This window comes from Ctenocephalides felis, unplaced genomic scaffold, assembly GCF_003426905.1.
Source record: "Ctenocephalides felis isolate EL2017-DRISC unplaced genomic scaffold, ASM342690v1 CF-g0.4_SCAFFOLD_01170, whole genome shotgun sequence".
Classification (NCBI taxonomy): domain Eukaryota; kingdom Metazoa; phylum Arthropoda; class Insecta; order Siphonaptera; family Pulicidae; genus Ctenocephalides; species Ctenocephalides felis.
In genome coordinates this window covers 37800284-37821204 of record NW_020537324.1, presented here as the reverse complement: position 1 = coordinate 37821204, position 20921 = coordinate 37800284, and the positions used below count along the sequence as shown (strand labels likewise).

The 20921-nt window shown below is 29.6% G+C and overlaps 2 protein-coding genes across 2 annotated transcripts in view; one reads left to right on the top strand and one right to left on the bottom strand.

Moving 5' to 3' along the window:
• Positions 1 to 204: 204 nt before the first annotated feature.
• On the bottom strand, positions 205 to 2942 carry LOC113367194 (developmental and secondary metabolism regulator VEL1-like). The gene is made up of 3 exons (XM_026608823.1): positions 2937 to 2942; positions 1582 to 1847; positions 205 to 565 (listed from the first exon to the last, which is right to left on the bottom strand). The coding sequence occupies exons 1-3, from the start codon at positions 2940 to 2942 to the stop codon at positions 205 to 207; spliced, it is 633 nt and encodes a 210-aa protein (XP_026464608.1).
• Positions 2943 to 7120: 4178 nt separating this feature from the next.
• Positions 7121 to 20921, top strand: part of LOC113367193 (developmental and secondary metabolism regulator VEL1-like) — a 52178-nt gene continuing 38377 nt past the window's right edge. Inside the window, exon 1 of the mRNA XM_026608822.1 lies at positions 7121 to 7171. Within this exon, the coding sequence (XP_026464607.1) occupies positions 7121 to 7171 (51 nt within the window). The remainder of the gene's footprint in view (positions 7172 to 20921) is intronic.

Sequence of the window (20921 nt, the reverse complement as noted above, 5' to 3'; positions counted from 1 at the left end):
CACGATCGTTTTCGAATCGCTTTCTTTCACGTATATTACAATTAATCATGCACACAAAATTTCAAAATCTTTTGAAACAATTCCATAAAATAATTTACTTCCACTTCATGTAACTAAATAAGTATAGACTCAGTTTACAATTCGCTCATATGTACAAGATGGGTTGTGATAGATACACCGTTTTATACTTAATAGAAACTTGATCTAAAGAGGCGCTCCATATTGAGAGCCAGGGGCTTGGGCGGAACTGCCGGAGGGCGCGGGGGCGCCATAATCACCGCTTGGGGCAGGTGCTATGCTCTCGGGATAGCCTCCTGCAGCTTCTTGTTTCTGAGTTTTGTATTTGATGAAGTATACTTCGGGTTTGGCAGGTTGTGTTGGTGCTGGCGTTGGAATGATTACTTCTGGTTGTTCCTCTGGTTTCTTCACAAGTACATAAATCAATGTTTTCTCTTGGTCTTGTGGTTGGAGTGGGATAACTGGAGCAGTTGGGGTTGGCGGAGTTGGGGCTTTGATGAATACAATCTTGTAATGCTTTTGAGGAGGAGCGACATGGATTGGTTTTCTGTGATAAAAACGACAAAAGCTATAATATATGTCCTTGATTCACGTGTCATTTTTAATTTATAATAAGTGCATTTAAAGATAATTTAAAATATGTTTACTACCAATGACAAAATATAGAGAATTTATAGATCTTCCGATCTAATATTAGAAATCGTATTATATTTATGGTTCATGATCATAGTTTGAATATGTTTGTTACTGTAACAAAGTTTTTAAAATCATAAAAAATAACATAGTAGTTACGGAAGTCTCATTGCTGACTCAAGTTTTTTAAAATACCACGAAGTAGTGTCTTGAAAATATTGTCAAAACGCACTGGAATTTCATTCAAATCTGCATAGGTAAAATTTTTAAATTCTGTAAATTCGTGTATTTTTGCTCGCTTTTGACTAGAGTAATACTATGATACTCGTGTATATTATTGAAAATCTCTCTTTGTAAGTACTAGCTTCCATTATGTAAACTATTGTATTAGGAGTTGTAATTTATCATTACACTGTATGACGATATCGATACAGACCGAAACTTATAGATCAATAAATTTAATTTAATTACATATTGAATTTAGCTAGAAATCATTAAGAAGGACATTGATTTCTCTGTACGTTTCTAATCATAGAAAAATATCAAAGCTCATAAAAAGCAACATAACTATTAAAGAGTGAAATTAATAATAAATTAAAATTATTCTCTTCCTTAAATTACTTGAATAACCGTTTCTGGGATTAAAATTTCTATTATACTTTTCTTGCTGGGATTATAGTTGGATTTAAGTTAGCGTATTGCCAAAATTTACAGTATGACGATTTACAGTATTTTTTCGCAATTTGTGGTAAAATATAGAGAAATATAATATAGGTTCAACACTATATTGTCGTAGATAATAAAATATGTTCGAACCGATCAAATCCAGAATTAAATGCTTGCCATTCGTTCAGCCTGCTACAAAAACTCATAATTATGATAGGAATATTATTCATATGATTTTGATAGGAAAATATTATATAAACTTACTGTGGTGCACTGTATTCAGGCTCATGTGGTGGAACATGTACGTAAACGTGTTTGTGAACTACTGGAGCTTGTTGTGGTGGGCCATAAGCCTGGCTTGATCCTGTGAAATGAGGTTGTGGCGGCAATTGCGGTGGGGCTCCGTAGCTACCTCCCGGCGCAGATGGACCCCCAAAGCCACCTCCTGAAGCCGAAGGGCTTGGCGCCCCATAACCATTTGATGGAGGTTCTGGTCGAGCGTAGGCTACTGCTGCTAAAACTGACAGCACCTGGACAAAGGTAATTTATTCTCAAACGACTATTCTGTATCAGTGAATCAATATGGCTGTTTACTATAATGCTCAACTTATTCCATGCAAATTCATGAATAATCTATTATTTAATAAGCGAATTAAAAATTAACTTTCAAAATCAACTTGTTTTTGTACTATATTGAAAAAATCGAATTAATTTAAAACTAGTGGTGCATGGCATCGTGTCTTAAGTTAAATTGCTGCAACTTTCCGTACCGTAATGAAATATTCTAGGAATTTCAAATGTTTCCAAATAGATTATTATAAATACTGTAACTTTCATTATTTGTAATTTATAGAAAAATAGAAGAGTTTATCAATTGTACTACAACGTTTATACATATATAGTTAGTTGGACTATATATTTACTTTATAAATAATTAAAAACATGATTTGACTTTGATCAATATTCAATCCGATGAGAAAATATGAACATTAAACTTTTTAAGATCAGAACAATATTTTTAATGACAAATATAACAAAAAATGATCATGTTTGCTGAGATCACTTCTGGCTATATGTCAGGGGACGCCAAACATATTTAAATAAAATTTTAAAAAAACTTAATCAAGCGAAGTTAGATTTAAAGACCTTATCATATATTTCTAAGAATTATATACTTACGTAAAACTAAATTGCAAAGTTAAAATTATTTATTTCACGTATATGAGTAAGCTTTAAAATTTTAGACAGAATTAAAATTAAAATCCGAATCATTTACGATATTCTAAACAAAAATATTTTTTTAAAAACTAAATTTTTTTGTGTATAAAAAAATTCGTTTGCTTCTCCCAAAAACTAATCATTTCTTCACACTGTCAACACAAACAAAATTTTTTTTTCAACTATTCTAATCAGATGATCTATAATCCTAATAACTGCTATTTTTGCGGTTTTTGCTCTGTACCTCCAAAACAGTTGGAAGTGCCTTTGCAAAAAATTAATCCGTATATCTCCATGTTAATATGAATCGAATGTTGAATTAATCAAGTCGCTTGATTCGTGTGCCCGAAATTGTGGATGAAAATATGTATCTACACATACATACACAAGCATATACATACACTCATTTTTTTTAAGAAATTACAAAATGTTTCAAAACCTCTGAAACGCAAAGATAAGCAAAAATTTTCATTTTAGATTTTTGGACGCTGCCCTACGTAAAGTTAAAAAGCACATTGATTAGAATATTTATTAATAAATAATACATCTTTGTTTGTTTGACCAAAAATCAGAATGATTTCGGTGCGATTTTTTTAATCTTATTTTTGGAAGGTATTTCAACAATTGACCTTTCTTAGATTTAGTTGTAAAGAATACTGGTATTACTACTGCTTGATATATGAACCCCGGCATCTCAATCGATAAAACATATATTTATTTGTTTTTTTTTTATGATCACATAACAACCTAAGCAATTATTAACATATCTATTCATATTGTTATGCATGACTTTATTCTTTCATTAAGCAAATAGATAATAGTAAAAGTGCTCATAGAGAAATATGGACAATTGATTAACATATTCATTAATTTGAACACGTTTTATGATTAATGGCATACGAGTATTCTTACGTTCTTCTCACGTAGTTACTAATATTTTGAATTGTAAAAAAGTATCGATAATTGGAAATATAGAAACATGAATAAAAATTAGGATGCTGGAGAGCATATGAAGCATATTTCTTAAATTATTTTCCAATATAAATAGGTATTTTATGCGTACTATAACATTAAATATAACTGACTAGAACTAAAAGAAAATCTAAATTATTTGTGTATATAAGCATTTATCTAAATGCAATATTAAATTAATTTTTAGAAAAGAAATCTTGTTACAGCTTCATAAGTATTAATTAAATTTGTTTAATTTATATTTGGTAATAAATTTAAAATCAAAATTTATATGAGACAGATATTTATTGTAATATATAATTTGATCGATAACCATTCTACGAAATCTTCTACGGTTGACTTTTGTTAAAAACTATTGTTAATAATTTGAAAACTAATAAAACTATTTAATTAGCTTTTAGATGCAAGACTTTTAGACAAGATTCTACTGTTGTTTTTTATTTCCATTAATTTGCTTACTCAAAATTACTGAATCAATTTTAAGTATGTAAGTACAAAATTTAATTGTATGTCTAATTAAACTTGGCAGAAAGAAGTTTAGAAATTCAATGACCTCTTCAAAGACCTTTTCAGATTGCTTTCTAGTACTAAGTTTGGAACAAAAAACACCTAAATTTACATTCAAAATGTTTTCAATCATTAATTTATAATGATTTATAAATAATTATTTGACAAAAAAATCTAAAGTTTCCCGTCGTTGTAAACTCATAAATTCACTTATACAGTTGTATGCGTCAATTAAAACATCGATTTTAAATACTTTCTCATTTCAATTACCTGCAGAATACTTGACGGGTTTATTCAAACAATTGGATTTATATACTAGTGATGCATGGCAAATGCTTCCCGTAGCAAAAATTAAAATTTTGACAAAAGCTTCTATTAACTTTTTTGAAAAAAACCTAAAATGTTTTTGCAGTTTGATTTTTTTGAAAATTTTGAGGTTTTTTAGCAATCGCGCTGCGGAGGCTGTTTTAGAGACAAACAATATAGAATCGCGTAAGCACCGTGTTGCAATGTAAGGGATGAACATTGATCGCACTTTTAGCTTTTTTATTCAGACGTTTCTTTATAATAGCAGAAAGTGAAAAATTTTCGTCCACGTTTTAGCCCGCAATTCTGAATCGATTATGAAATTCAAAAACGTTTGTAAGATATGGACGTTGGGAATCACGCTGATTAGTTTTTGGTAAAGATCGGCTGAGCCGTTTTCTTGTAATAAAGTGTTAAAAAAAATTTTTCGACGATTTTATTATTATTTTTTTGACGGTACATACCATAGTCTTCTAGATCGGTACATACCATAGTCTTCTAGATCATACTAAAATATTACGGCCCTACGACAATTGCTTTAACTTTAAAAACTCGTCAAAAGTTTGCAAAAATTGGTATCATTTTTTTGGCATTTGTCAAAATTAGGCCATTCTTTGTAATTTGAAAAAAAGTGTTAAACTTTTCGCCCACATTTAAGCTCATACTACCGAATCGATTTTAACAAAATCAAAAGCTGTTCGAAAAATATTATTTGGGAATGATACTGGTTAGTTTTAGGAGAAAATCTACCGAGCCGTTTTTTTTTGTAATTAACTGTTGAAATAAAATTTAAACTGATTTCTATTGAACTTTTTTTGGCGATGTATATCATGGTCTTATAGAACTTACTAAAATTTTACGGCCTCACGACAAGTCGTTTAATTTTAAAAATTCATCAAAGGAAACTGGTTCAAATATAAAAATCGTTGATTTTTGAAAATTTGCTTTTAGAAAATACTCCGAGTTAACGTGTTTTCAATTATATGTAATAAATTCACTCGGAATACTTTAGTTACTCATAAATTAATTTATTTTTTATTGATTATGTCGATTATTTACACATATCGGGAAGTTCATGTAACTTGCCTCAAGGCGAAATACCAATACCAACTAGTTTTTGAATAATTTAAATCGGATCTTTATGTTATCTCAAAAATCAAATTGCAATTTTTGGAACATTTTGCCCCGTATCTTTGAAACGGCTAGACGTGTCTTTGCCAAAAACTAATCAGCAGCAGCACTGCTCCTCATGAATACGAATCGAATGATTTTTTTTAAATACTCAAATCAGTTGATCCGTGCTAACAAAATCGTTGACGAAAACTCGTATCCGAAAACACACATCCACTGATTCTAAAATATGCCAAAATGTTCAGAGACCTTTGAAACGTAAACACATAAAAGAAATTTTCATTTTCAAATTTTAATTTCTATTGGTATAACTTACCCTAAGAGAAATTAACAGGTAAGCTACTATAAGAAAAAGGCTTGTGCGTTAGCAAATGTTTATGAGGAATTGTTTTTATCATATGCAGATGGTAAGCTTTCCATAGTGCGTTATGGACGTATAATGTAATAGAGGCCCATTATCGATTTGAAATTGATTGAATAATTATGCGTGACTTTCGACACCGATCACAATAAGCAAGGTGTTTAGACATAATGTATAATATAAGCAACCGATCAGTAACAACACAACACGGACGACGGACGACCATCGTCGACGAGTAGCTCAGGCGGCTATGAGCTAATGCAGTGAAAGTGGTTCATCAACAAAAGTAAGTGCCGTCTCTAAACCATTTCATTTTCTTTGCTCAATCTGTTTGTATTACATACACCAATGATGTTTCGATATAATCAGATTAACAGCAATCACAATCTAAATTCTTGCGCATCTAATGGATGTTAAAAGTTTTTTATCATTATTCGATTGCATAACTTATAATGACCCATCTAATACGTGTGGTCTGTAACTGGTTTAATTTTCATTACTTCACAGCGTGGTTATTTGGAAATGATGAACCCAATTATAAACGTTGATTTAACAAAATCAGACGAATTGAGCAATACCAAGTGATTCGGATTTTTAGCGATTTGTTGAAATATTGTCATATTCAAATGCGATATGATGCAAACATGTTAAGAATGCAGAATGGCTTAATATTGCATTTGATTTTTTATGGAAAATACAATAAATTATCAGATGGATGAATTTGACATTTTTGGAGATATTACTATAGTTTTTGGGCAGTAACAACTTGAAATCTTGCCAAATGGTTTTAAGCAATTAATAGCAACATGAGGCTATAACGTATTTACCCAGGTATAAAAAATACTTCAATAGCAATTACTACAAGCACGCTGTCTAGTGTTCGAATCACGCAGTAGTGATATCAATTTTCACTTGAAAATATAGAGCAAAAATAGCTAATAGAAAATATCTTATTCTATATCTCGGGCACTGCGGTGTGAAATGGCAATGAGAAATAATCATTTCTGAATCGAGTTGGAGCTTAACTCAGCTCACGAACCTGCCTTAGGACTGTACTACCTATTATAGTATATATATATATATATATATATATATATATATATATTTATATATATATATATATATAAATATATGTATATAGCAAAAAATAGAATAAAAATAATACACTAGTAAAATGTTGACTATCAATTTAAACTAAACATAAATAATTTTAGTAAAAATATGAATGAATTAAAATATAATATGTAGAAAGTAAATATTGCGAAGCCATCTAAAATCCTACTATTAACCAAGATCAAATAAAACATAATGAATATTTATGAACGATTAGATCAAGCATTACACCAATTAGAGTTTTTGGTAATTAAAAATGACAAATTTATTGAATTCTTGTGCATCTATAACAGCCGTGAAAATTTCAAAGTTTGAATGTGGTATTTATAATAATTTTTTATAGAAATACTTGAAAAACTATTATTATTACTAAACTTATAATACAGTTCAAGTAATAAATCATTGGCATAAAACAAATTGAAATATATACCGAAACGCGTGGATTATCTGTGATCTTTTCATTGTTCAGTTTTTTTTAATTGGCGCCTGAATTAACTTATATATATATATATATATATATATATATATATATATATACGATATATATATCGTATATATATATATATATATATATATATATGCATATAAATTGCCTATTTAGTATATTCGAATTGTATAATTAATTAATTAATTGGGTCATAAATAGAGCCATAAATTATGCTCAAACATATGAATAAATACCAAGTTTTAGCAAAAGCAGATTAATAGTTATTAGTACTTGATATAATATGTAATAGTATTAATAGTTATTAATACATGATATGTAATTTTCTTAAATTTTGCATTAACTTTTTTATATAATCTGGATAATTAATTTCGTGGAAAGCTAAATTGAATTCTATCTTTTGATAATATGATATATTCTCATTTTAAGTATTATTTTTCAAACTTTTTATTTCATTATTTGGTTATAAATTTTTTCTTAATATTCAGATAATATAACAAGTTTGAACATGTATATATTTAATATTTTAGATATCCATTCGCACAATATTAATAAGATATAGTGGTGTTTGGCCTAACTAAATAAAAATACATTAAAATAAATAGACAATGTTTAATGATACGTTTCAATAGGGCCATAGGTAAATTAATAAGAATATTAAATTTTTACGAGAATCATTCATTAAACTCTTACGATTTTTATATCTACTCACATTTGAAATTTAACTTCTTTTTTAATGATTATATATGATCATATATGTTATAAACATTAAGCATATTTTATTATATAATAAATCTTTGTAATTAATATTTTAAATTTAATAAATTTTAATTATATTTTAATAACGGTAGTGGCGTGATAGATTATAATATAATTGTGAATTAATTCTATTAATTACATACCACAAATATCTTCATGATGATTTTCAAGTAAGTCACCACAATAATACAATAGTATGCACACTGTCGTTACTGAGTTTGTTATAACTTCTCCTGGTTAGAGCATCACCTATTTATATGGAGAACAATTTCTGGTGGTCTTCGAAGAAGATCATCATTGCAGTAACTCCCGCTTTGTAGAAATTGGCGCGTTTTTTCTGGTGGTAGGATAGTACCGAAACAGTATCTCACATAACGTTTAGACAAATCGACGAAGAAGTAGAAGGTCTGGAGGGAGTCTGTAAATTACTGGATGTTACACTGGACAAATTTTATTATCGTTGCATCATCGGGCAGGTGACCGTAAATTTAATATGTTCAACTAGCAGAGCATGAAAGTTTTTAAATCAAATTAATTGTAAGTGTTTTTATATTCAATGCATCACTTGTGTAGTAATAAAGACGTCGGCAATTCATGTTAATATAATTGAACTTTTTAATTTAAATATTGCTAGATTTTGTAATTTAGATTATTTGATAGTAATAATCTACTTCATTCATTTATCACTGCTGATTAACTTCCTGATAGGGAAAGTTATCGATTTAGTCCAAGAACAGGAATCGGAGATTTTGTGTTTTCTTCACAATTCACATACTCCACAAAAATGTATGTGTATATATTTGCCTAGTAGTATAGCCTAGTATAGTTTCTAAAAATATTTAGTAAATATTTGGTGAAATTATATTCGGTTCAAAAACATAACATTTTACAAGGGCAGTAGTTTAGTTTCTTGATGCAAATGATAAAGAGTAAAAATGTCCACTACCGATATCTTAAAAACCCGTGAAGTTAACAATTTTTCAATCACAATATTCCAAAATAGAAGGAAAAAAAGAGTGCGCGTAAGGATCACACGAGATTGAAGTAAAACTTATTTGCTACTGTTCAAAGTAGCAAATTTAAGTTAAGTAACAATAAATAAATCATATAACAATTTTAAATAATGTTTATTAGTAATATGGTAACACTCGTGATGCACACATTTATTAGTGTCAACCATATACACATTTATATAATGATAAATTATAAATTATATATTTATAATAGCATTAAAAATATGTATAAAATTTAAAAACAATAATGTAATTAAAGTCATACTACAAATATGACATAATCGGTTTGTCATTGCAATTAGCATTTAGAAATAAACCTTCATTAGAGAAATGAAGTAATTGCTGATTAATAAATTCTATAATATTCGTTTGCACAGTGGATTATGTTAAACAACGCCTAAACCAATATTGTTTTTGCAACTTCACTCATCATGTAATTGTTTGAAGAACTTCATGTAATTAAAATTAATATACATTCATTGACTGCTTGTATTTTTTTAACTTTTTCGCTGACGATATAATCTCATTCTTAGAACAGCTGTAATATCTGTCTTGCCTAAAAATATTTTCCATTTTAGTAACTTTAATAGATTTATAGAAACTACAAATAATATAGAAATAATTTCTAATCAATAAACCTACGTTTAGTTCGCGGAACAAATGTTTAATTTGTTTTATTATTTTTAAGGAACAGGGTAAAATATCCTTCTGATTCAAGCATTTTTCATTAAATCAAGATTAGTACTACGATGTAACTTTAAAATGTTTATTTATCTATGCCGATTTTCTTGTTGGTATCGGTACGCATACAACGTTGATGCTGGTACCCATACAACCACAAATCTCTATTCACATACAGGACGACTAATCACAATCGACCTGTATAGAAATGATATTATCGAGAGCGAATGACGAATCATTGGCAATCGACTCTTATCTGCCGTAACGCACTTCCGTTGCATTTGTACGGATTTACACCCTAGTCGCGCCTAAAGAAGCTCTATTTCAAAAAAAGCCAGTATAACCAGCCATTACTTTGATTCTTACGACGGTGCTATCAGGAGCAAAACGGCAATGTTTGAAAATCCATATTTAAAGTACTTTCCTTCATTGTTAGTTTTTTGGTTTAGTTTAAAGAACTAAATTTGGTTAAAATAAGCTATTTTAAAAGATATAAATTAAATAAATCGTTATCAACTGCCCGTAGGGTACCCTACGTAAGTTAAAGTAATCGCAAAAAAATCGAAAATGAAAATTTTTATATATCTTTACGTTTCAAAAGTTTCTGAATATTTTGGCATACCATAGAAAAAATGAATGTATGTGTGTATGTGTGTGTGCGTATGTGTGTGTGTGCGGATACAAATTTTTGTCGACGATTTCGGGAACACCGAACAACCGATTTGATTAATTAAATAAACATTCTATTCGTATTGATAAGGAGACGTGCTGATTAGTTCTTGGCGAAAGCAGGTCCACCCGTTCCGAAGATACAGGGCAAAAAGTGCCAAAAACGGAAACTCAGTTTTTAAGAGAACGGAGCGTATGATTTTAATAATTCAAAAAACATTTTACTTTTATTGACAAGATGGTAAACTGATTAAATTTTTGGGAAGGCAGGTCCAGCGGTTATGGACTCTCAGTAAAAATAAGTTAAATAAATGTCATTTGGCGGTCAAAAATGTTAATTGCACATATATGTACATCAAATTATCAGATATTTTATAGAGATTTTAATAATGTGTACACATTTTGTGTAATGTTTTTTGGATTCCGTACCAAGATTTTTAATTACGGTACGGAAAGTTCCAGCAATTTGCTTTAGGCACGATGCCATGCACTCCACTAGTTCTAACTCTGCCGATGAATATTTCTGAAAAAATATCAGATCAGGGTTATTATCAATAATGTAGCTATTATTTTATAAAATGCCCTTTAAATCAAAATGGTCCCTGGTCGTTCCAATTTACCCCAATTATGTGTGAAAAACAGCAAACAGCAAAAAAACACACTTCTGCAATATGAATTGACTAGGAGCTTTACTGAACATAATCAGATGGTTGTTTATTTGATATATGTTATTTGTTGTAACATAATTGGTTTGGTTTTCGCAATATAATTGCTCAAGTCAAATTGGACCTTTGTGTCCCGTCTTATTCTTTTCCATTTTGAAAATTTGGGGCTTGTTGAAATAGTTTTTCTTAAATTAATTAATTTGTAGGTCCAATGATTATATTTCTACGAGATAAGAATAGACAGATGCTGTAACTATTACTCTACCAAATCAAGTAAAAGTAATTTCATAACTATTATGCATTACTTCACAATTAATAAGGCTCTAGAAACAGTCCGGTGTTGCAGCTTACCCCGTGTTTGAAACTAGTTGTAATAAAGAAAAAATACAATAATACCTCTGGTAATTTATTCTTTGCTTATTTTTAAGAAAATTTACATGTTTCTAAGTAATCCTTTAATAAATCAACATAAAATATAATACAAATGAAGTATATAGTTACTTTTATAATATTATTATTTATCATAAGTCAACGTAAACTACAATTATTTTCATGATGTAAAAAAAAATTGTCTATCATTTCAAATTAAACATTTGAAAATTCAAATTTGCCAAATTATTACATATTTGATTGTTAAATTGTTATTAAAGATTGATAAATTTGAAACAAAGTTAGATATATAAAATATAAAATTAGCCGATAACTAGTGGGGTGGGTGGCATCGTGCCTTAAGGCAAATTGCTGGAACTTCCCGTACCGTAACGAAACGTTCGAGGAATATTGAATGTTTTCAAATAGATTATTATAAATATTGTATTATTGTCTAATATTTATAATAATTATATAAACTGAATTGCAGAGTTGAAATTATTTGTTTAAAGTATATTAGAACTATAGTCAGAATTAAAAATAAAATCTGAATTATTTTCGATATACAAAAAATTTAAAAAAAAAAAAAAAAAAAAATTGTACAAAATTTTTTTTTCCAAAATCAATTATTTTGTTAAGACAAGCGGAAAGTTCTTTGAATCAATTGAATCGGACGCTTAGTTCTCTCAAAAACTGCCATTTTTTGTACATTTAGCTCTGTATCTCCGAAATGGCTGGGCCTGCCTTTGCGAAAAACTAATAACCCTTTCTCCCAATCATTACTAATGGAATGTTTTTTAGATCATCCAAATCGGATGCTCCGTTCTCTCAAAAACTCGATTTCTATTTTCTGCACTCTTTGCTCCTTATCTCCGTAACTGCTGGACCTGTCTTTGCCAAAAACTAATCAGCTTTTCTCCTTATTAATAGGCATCGAATGTTTTTTAAACCATTCAAATCGGTTGATCCGTACGCCCGAAAACGTGGACGAAAATTTGTATCCATACATACATACACACACACACACACACACACACACACATCCATTTTTTCTGAGGTATGCCAAAACGTTCAGAAACCTTCAAAACGTCGAGAAACGTAAAAATTTTCAATTCCGATTTTCGGCCCATTACAATAACTTACCCTACGGGAAGTTAATAATAATGCAAACCGAAATTTTATGATAGTACAATTTTATATTGGCTGACAGAAATGACTCACCTGTACACTTCTGTTTACTGCTTCGGCCTGCGGGATATCAGTAGCAATTACAATATTATGCCGGATGATTTACATGCTCTGTTACAATGATTCAAAATAAAATTGATGTCTATTGATAAGGAGACGTGCTGATCAGTTTTTGGACAAGGCAGGTTTAGAGGTATCAAAGATAGGGGGCAAAAAGTGCCAAAAATGTAAATTAAATTGAAATAAATAAAATACTCATGATAATAATAATAAATTATAATAGACAGGGTTAATGTAGAGATAAAAACTAGTGGGGTGTATGGCATCGTGCCTTAAGGCAAATTGCTGGAACTTCCCGTACCGTAACGAAATGTTCGAGGAATACTGAATGTTTTCAAATAGATTATTATTAATATTGTAACATTGTCTAATATTTATAAGAATTATATAAACTGAATTGCAAAGTTGAAATTATTCGTTTAAAGTATATTAGAACTATAGTCAAAATTAAAAATAAAATCTGAATTATTTTCGATAAAAAAAAAAAAATTATGAAAAAAAAAATTGATAAAAAAAACAAATTTTTTTTTCCAAAATCAATTATTTTGTTAAGACAAGCAGAAAGTTCTTTGAATCATTTCAATCGGACGCTTAGTTCTCTCAAAAACTGCCATTTTTTGCACGTTTAGCTCCGTATCTTCGAAATGGCTGGGCCTGCTTTTGCCAAAAACTGATAAACACTTCTCCCAATCATTACTAATTGAATGTTTTTAATCATTCAAATCGGATACTCCGTTCTCTCAAAAACTCGATTTCTATTTTTTGCACTCTTTGCTCCGTATCTCCGTAACGGCCGTAAAAAACTAATCAGCTCTTTTTCCTATCAATAGGAATCGAATGTTTTTTGAACCATTCAAATCGGTTGATCCGTGCGCCCGAAAACGTGACTGGAAATTTGTATCCATACATACATACACACACACACACACATCCATTTTTTCTGAGGTATGCCAAAATGTTCAGAAACCTTCAAAACGTCGAAAAATGTAAAATTTTCAATTTCGATTTTCGGCCCTTTAAATTTACCGATAAAAAAATCCTTTTTTATCGGTAAATTTATAGGATTTCTTAGCAATTTTGCATACCTTAAAAAGTGATGTATGTGTATGTGCAGAATACATGCTCGAATACATGATTTAGAGAAAATCGATCAACCGAATTTAAAAACATTTGCTTTGTTTTAAGCGTGTAAAGAATTATCAAGCAATTTAGAAATTGGGAAGTCAAGCGGTTTCAAAAATACGAAGAAAACTAGTGGTGCATGGCCTCGTGCCTTAAGACAAATTACTGGAACTTCCCGTACCGTAACTGAACATTCGAGGAATGAAAATAATCAATTTTCAATAAACATTTTCAATAATTAATTACAATTGTTTTACATATTTTCAAATAGATTATTTATTTTAAGTTTAGTGCTTATTAAATTAAGCAACAAACGTATTCCACAAACAACGTATGAATATGTTCACGAAATAAATGTTCAAATTTATTAAAAATGTATGTTGATTTTCTTTCAAAGTTTTGAAAAATCGATTTTTTGAAATTTTTGAAAAAAAAATCGTTTTTTTTTATTTTTTAAGAAATTGTAAGTTATTGAAAATTTTAGATTTTTTTGATAATTTCGAAGTATTCTAAATTTTTTTTCAAAATTACGAAATTATCTGTAAAAGCATTTTTTGCACACCGTACAAAATACAAGTATACAAGCAAAATGTTTTTTGAATTAATATAATAATAGGACGATCCGTTCTCTCAAAAACTGCATGACTATTTTTACACCCTTTTCTCTGCATACCTCCAGAAGGGGTAGGCGTGCCTTTTGAAAAAATGCCTTGCGATCGTGTACAAACCGAATGTTTTTTTCAATTATTCGAATCGGTTATTTCATACCTTCGAAAATGTAGAGTCATTTGTTTGAACCATATAAAATTAATTAGTGGGGCGCATGGCATCGTGCCTTAAGGCAAATTGCTTGTACTTCCCGTACCAAAAATTATTTGGTACATTTTTGAAAAAAAATTACTTTGAAAAAATTAGATTTTTGAGAAACTTTAAATTTTTGACAAAAATTTTACTTTTTTAGAAAAAAAAAATGCTATTTAAAAAAAAATTCTTTATTTTGAAATATTTTGAAAGTTCTGAACTTTTTTTCAAAGCAAAGACGAAATATCGAAGCGCGCATAAGCGCGGCGTCGCCGTCTAACGGATAAACGTTGGTGCTGAACCCTTAGGAATGTAAACAAAATTTATACTTATTGTTCTCTTATAAATCTCTATAAAATATCTGATAATTTGATGTGCATATGTCTAATGATCATTTTTGACCGCCAAATGGCTTTTTTTTACTTTTTTCACCAGATCCCCGAAACCGCTAGACCTGACTTGATGAAAATTTAATCAGTTCTTCATCTTGTCAATGCAAGTAAAATGTTTTTTGAATTATTAAAATCGGACGCTCTGTTCTCTTAAAAACTGAGTAACTGTTTGTGGCAATTTCCCGAAATCGTCGACAAAAATTTGTATCCGCACACACACACACATACACACATACACACACATACATCCATTTTTCTAAGGGGTGCCAAAATGTCAGAAATCTCTGAAACGTAAAGATATATAAAAATTTTCATTTTCGATTTTTTGCGATTACTATAACTTACCCTACGGGAAGTTAAAAATCTTGGTAGGAAACCAGAAATGGTGCAAAATGCGTACACAATGTGTACTACACATTAATAAAATCTCTATAAAATATTGATAATTTGATGTGCATATATCTAATGATCATTTTTGACCGCAATTTTTTTTAAACTTTTTTTATTGAAACTCCGTAATCGCTGGATATTGAAACAATTCTTTGTTTACTCAATACAAATAAAATGCTTTTGAATTATTCAAATCGGAAGCTCCGTTCTCTCAAAAACTGCATTACCATTTTTGGCTCTTTTTGACCCGTATCTTCGAAACCGCTAGACCTTTACCAAAAATAATCAGCACGTCTCCTTATCAATACGAATCGAATTGTTTTTGAATTATTCAAATCGGTTGATCCGTGTTCCCGAAATCGTGGACGAAAATTTGTATCTGCACACACACACATACACACACACATAAATCTATTTTCTATAAGGTATGCCAAAATGAATAGAAACCTTTGAAACGTAAAGATATAAAATATTTTATTTCTGATTTTTTGCGATTACTACGGGAAGTTAAAAATGCACACAATTTCCATTTGTTGGTTGAAAAATTTAGTGGATAAAAAGTTTGATGAATAGTCATCAAATTATCTTTATGTAGATTCTTATTTAGATTTGAATAATATGCACAATCAGTTGTCAAATTTCTGGTTGGCCCTACATTAATAACGAGTTCTATTTATATTTTAACCTAATCAATAATATTCAAATATCTTCACAATTTTCAAAATCAAAGTAAAATTAAAATTGCAATATTTTTAAAAATATTTAGCAGATATTTGGAATTTGAAAACGAAGAGAGTCTACATTTCATTCGAGTAATAATGCGCTGAATAAAAAGCCAACTATTCATATGACATTTATTTTGAAATCCGAAAGTTCTTGCCACTTTTCTTGAGGTGTAATGCAGTACATCACAATTATGTAGGAGAAGTACGGTCAGATAGACATAGTGTTTTTCAAATATATTTATACATTTAATGATAATGTAATCAGTCTCAATCGATTTTACACATCTTTAACTTCCCGTAGGGCAAGTTATAGTAATCACAAAAAAATCGAAAATGAAAATTTGTATATATCTTTACGTTTTAAAACCTTCTAAACATTTTGGCATACCTTAAAAAATGGATGTATGTGTGTGTGTGCGTGTATGTACGTGTTCGGATACAAATTTTTGTCGACGATTTCGGGAACACGGATGAAGCGATTTGAATAATTAAAAAAACATTCGATTCGTATTGATAAGGAAACATGCTAACAAGATGAACAACTGATTAAATTTTCATGAAGGCAGGTCTAGCGGTTTCGGAGATCTAGTAAAAAAAGCCATTTGGCGGTCAAAAATGATCATTAGACATATGCACATCAAATTACCAGATATTTTATAGAAATTTTAACAATAAGTATAAATTTTGTTTACATTCCTATGTTTATCCGTCAGACGGCGACGCGGCGCTTACGCGCTTTGATATATCATCACTATGCAGTTAAAGCAGTACGATTGCTTTGAAAAAATGTTCTGAGTTTCCAAAATATTTCAAAATAAATTTTTCTTCAAAAATTCTTTTTTTTCAAAAAAAAGTAAATTTTTGTCAAAAATTTATAGTTTCTCAAAAATCTAATTTTTTCAGAGTAAATTTTTCTCAAAAATGTTAATATTTTAAAAAAAAAAATTTTTGGTACGGAAAGTTCCAGCAGTTTGCCTTAAGGCACGATGCCATGCGCCCCACACAGTTGTCTCATTGACTACCAGTATCATAGTCTTTTAATTGAGCAGGAGCAGATAAGTTATAGTAATCGCAAAAAAATCGCAAATGAAAATTTTTATGTATATTTACGTTTCACAGGTTTCTGAACATTTTAGCAAACATAAAAAAATGGATGTATTTGTGTGTGTAATTTTTCGTCGATGATTTCGAGAACATGGATCAACCGATTTGTTTGTTTCAAAAACATTTGGTTTCTATTGACGATGCGCTGCTCAATTTTTGACAAAGCCGTTTTCGAGGATACGGGACAAAAATGCCAAAAATAGTAATTTAGTTTTTGAGAGAATGGAGCGTTTAATTTGAATTATTCACAAAATTATTGACAATATGAAGAACTGATTTGATTTTTGGAAAGGCAGGTCCAGCGGTAATGGACTCTCGATAAAAATAAATTAAAAAAATGAAATTTGACGGTCAAAAATGTTAATTGGACATATGTACATCAAATTATCAGATATTTTATACAGATTTTAATAATGTGTACACACTTTGTGTAATTTAGAGTTACCGTTTTGGCACTTTTTGCTCCGTATCTTCGGAACGGCCAGACCTGCTCCACCAAAAACTAATCAGCACGTCTCCTTATCAATACGAATCGAAAGTTTTTTTATTTATTCTAATCGGTTGATCCGTGTTCCCGAAATTGTCGACAAAAATTTGTATCCGCACACACACACATACACACATATACATGCATCAATTTCTCTAAGGTATGCCAAAATGTTCAGAAACCTATGAAACGTAAAGATATATAAAAAAAAATATATTCGTTTTTTTGCGATTGCTATAACTTGCCCTACGGGAAGTTAAATACTAAAAAAAAATTCAAATAAGTAATTTTTTTTCAAAATGTTCAAAATGCTTAAGAATCTATTTTTGTCAAAGTTTTGAAAAAATTTTAAAGTATTTTTAAAAATTTCAGTTTTTGGTACGGAAAGTTTCTATGGAAGTTTTGGTAAGGCACGATGACATGCACCACTAGGTTTAAGAAATAGTTAGAGTAGAAGTTAAAAGCCAATCACCTTTGACAGAATTATATTTTCTTTTTTCTTGGCCTCGAATGAACTCCGTAGCGCAAAGTACTAATATGTCATTTTGCTCATGTAGAAAACGTAGTATATTTTAACGTAATTATTAAAAACACACTTCTATGGGAGGTACTATAATTCTATGTAAAATACTAACATTTGATCTTCGATACTAAATTTTTATTATATTACAATTATTCATAAATGTATGAATCGCGGAGTAAAAACTAGAAAAATTGTCTTAATTTTAAAACAAATGAAATAAATCATAATTTATCCAATAACACAAATACAATTATATTTATATTTACTACATATGTATCCCGTTCATAGAAGCAGTGATGCAAAGTATGTGAAAATCAAAAGCCCATTAATAACATAATTGCTTCATAAAGAACACATTAGCCAATTAGTATATAACGTTAAATATAATGGTATGAGATTGTCAGCTTAACAAAGTCTTAAGACTATAAATAATGTTTGTTCATTATCTAACGAGATTGAAATACCGAATTATCAATATTGAATGTGTTGCTCATATTTGAATTTGCAGAAGAAAAAGTCATCATTCATCTATATAAAGGATTTTTATTAAGTCACATTATATATAACATAATATTAGTTTGCAAACATTTAAAAAATACTAAAAAGGTTTATAAGGTATGGCAAGGCATAAAGGTCCAATTCGATGTAAAGTAATTATACTGTCTAGGTCTAAACCAACTAAACATGTGTTGTTTATTTGGTACGTGTTCATAACACGTATAGAGAAAACTATCGTACTATGTTCAGTAGAATTTCTAGTTAATTACTAATTATAGAATTGTGTTTTTTACTATTTTTCTAAAACTTGACGCCTGTCCTTTTTTACCCCATAAACCAGGGGTGGGCAAAAGCCGGCCCGCGGGCCCGCGGCCCGTTGAAAAATTCCGTACGCAAATTTTTATAAACTCTTTCATAAGATTTTATTGACATCAACATTATTAGTGTGCGTACTGTATATATAATAGGCGTAATAAAATGGGCAATAAGCTGATTTTTACCAAAAAAGTAATATAGAGAAATCTATCACAAATGCAAGTTATATCGCACATAAAATTGCTAAGTTCTGTAAACGTAGACATTTCATTTTTCTTATTCATAATCATAAATTTATTATACATATTCTAATATTGTCTAGGTTCATAAGTAAATTGAATTTTTGGCAAATGATATTTTCTATTTGTTTTTAATGCAAACAATGACATTCCTTAACAAACTTCAGAAAGATTTGTCAAAATCCGCATAATCGTTTAGAAGGAGTAACAGTGAGTGCTTGTAACTTAATATGAACTTTATATAATATAAGCAATAAAGCTCAAATTGATTCTACCTTTTAGTTAGAAAACGTTTGTATGTGAAAAAGAAAAGAGCTGCTTTTAGGGTTTTCCCGGCAATTATTCGATTTTTTCTCGCCGTAAGGACCATCCTTGGATATCAACGAACATTTCAAAAAAATGATTGGCGTGGAGTTGTGCTGATTACTTTTTGACAAATGCAGGTCTAGCCATTTTGGTGATACGTAGCAAAGAGCGCAAAAACAATCAATTGTTGAGGAAACGGCACACAGTGCTTAAATGGTTCAAAAACTGTATAAATAAAAAATACGTATAGTATTGATTAGGGGAATCATTGATTACATTTTATAAAATGTGCAAAGGAGCAGTTTTTGAGAGAACGGCGCACCCGATTAAAGTGATTCAAAAGCATTGACGGTGTTTCTTGTAGATATACATGGAAAAAGGTCGTCGCCTGAATGTGAGCACTCATATTATATTAGATTTATTCAATACAAAGATTAGATTTACAGCATATGTAATAGTTATTTTATAATATTTAGAACAATTGTTATAACTCAGCAATAAATTATTATTGATGATTGATTATTTTTATTTAGCGAATGATTAATTGTTGTGGGAAAGTTCCTTAATTTACCTTAAAACTCGATACCATGCACCTGTTTAGTTTATTATTTTAAAGAACAAAATTCTTATAAATCAGTGTGATGTCTTGGTAGATTGCGATTCAATGTTAAATATTCTGGATATATGCAAACGTAACATGGTGCCAAAGATGTATATCAAAAAGTTCATATAAAAACACGTTATGCAAGCAGGTCATTTGAAGTAATCAGAACACAAACGTTTAAAAAAATTATACTTGCGTAATGTACACACTATTACACTGTAACTAATTCACTTTCTACTCTCTAAGCATACGACTCCTTATACATATTTGGTACAAAAATATTGCATCAATTTGTAACGATTATTATTTTGCATAATATTTATCTTAATGGCAATACAAATATTTTTGATAATAGAAATATGAATGGACTAAAATTCAATAGACCACCTTGAAAAAGACATAACTATTATCTACTTTTTTTGAACGGCAATCAGAATTTGACATTCTATAAGCTCTTGAAATGATTATTTCTAGCAATTGCTATAAGAAAACAAATAAAAGTTGTTGTGTTTTATTAACTTTTTGTTTTCGCCAAAAATCCTCTTTGCTAATTTTATGTTTTCTAGACGTTTCAAGACATTCTGAATCGTTTGACACCAAAGTTGCGCAACAATTTGGTGTTTGTCATCGTTTTCTGCCAA

Excerpts from the sequence above, each read along its gene's own strand:
- LOC113367194 (XM_026608823.1), bottom strand. Across the intron at positions 566-1,581 it reads CCTGAATACAGTGCACCACA|AAAACCAATCCATGTCGCTC; the intron begins GTAAGTTTATAT and ends TTTTTATCACAG.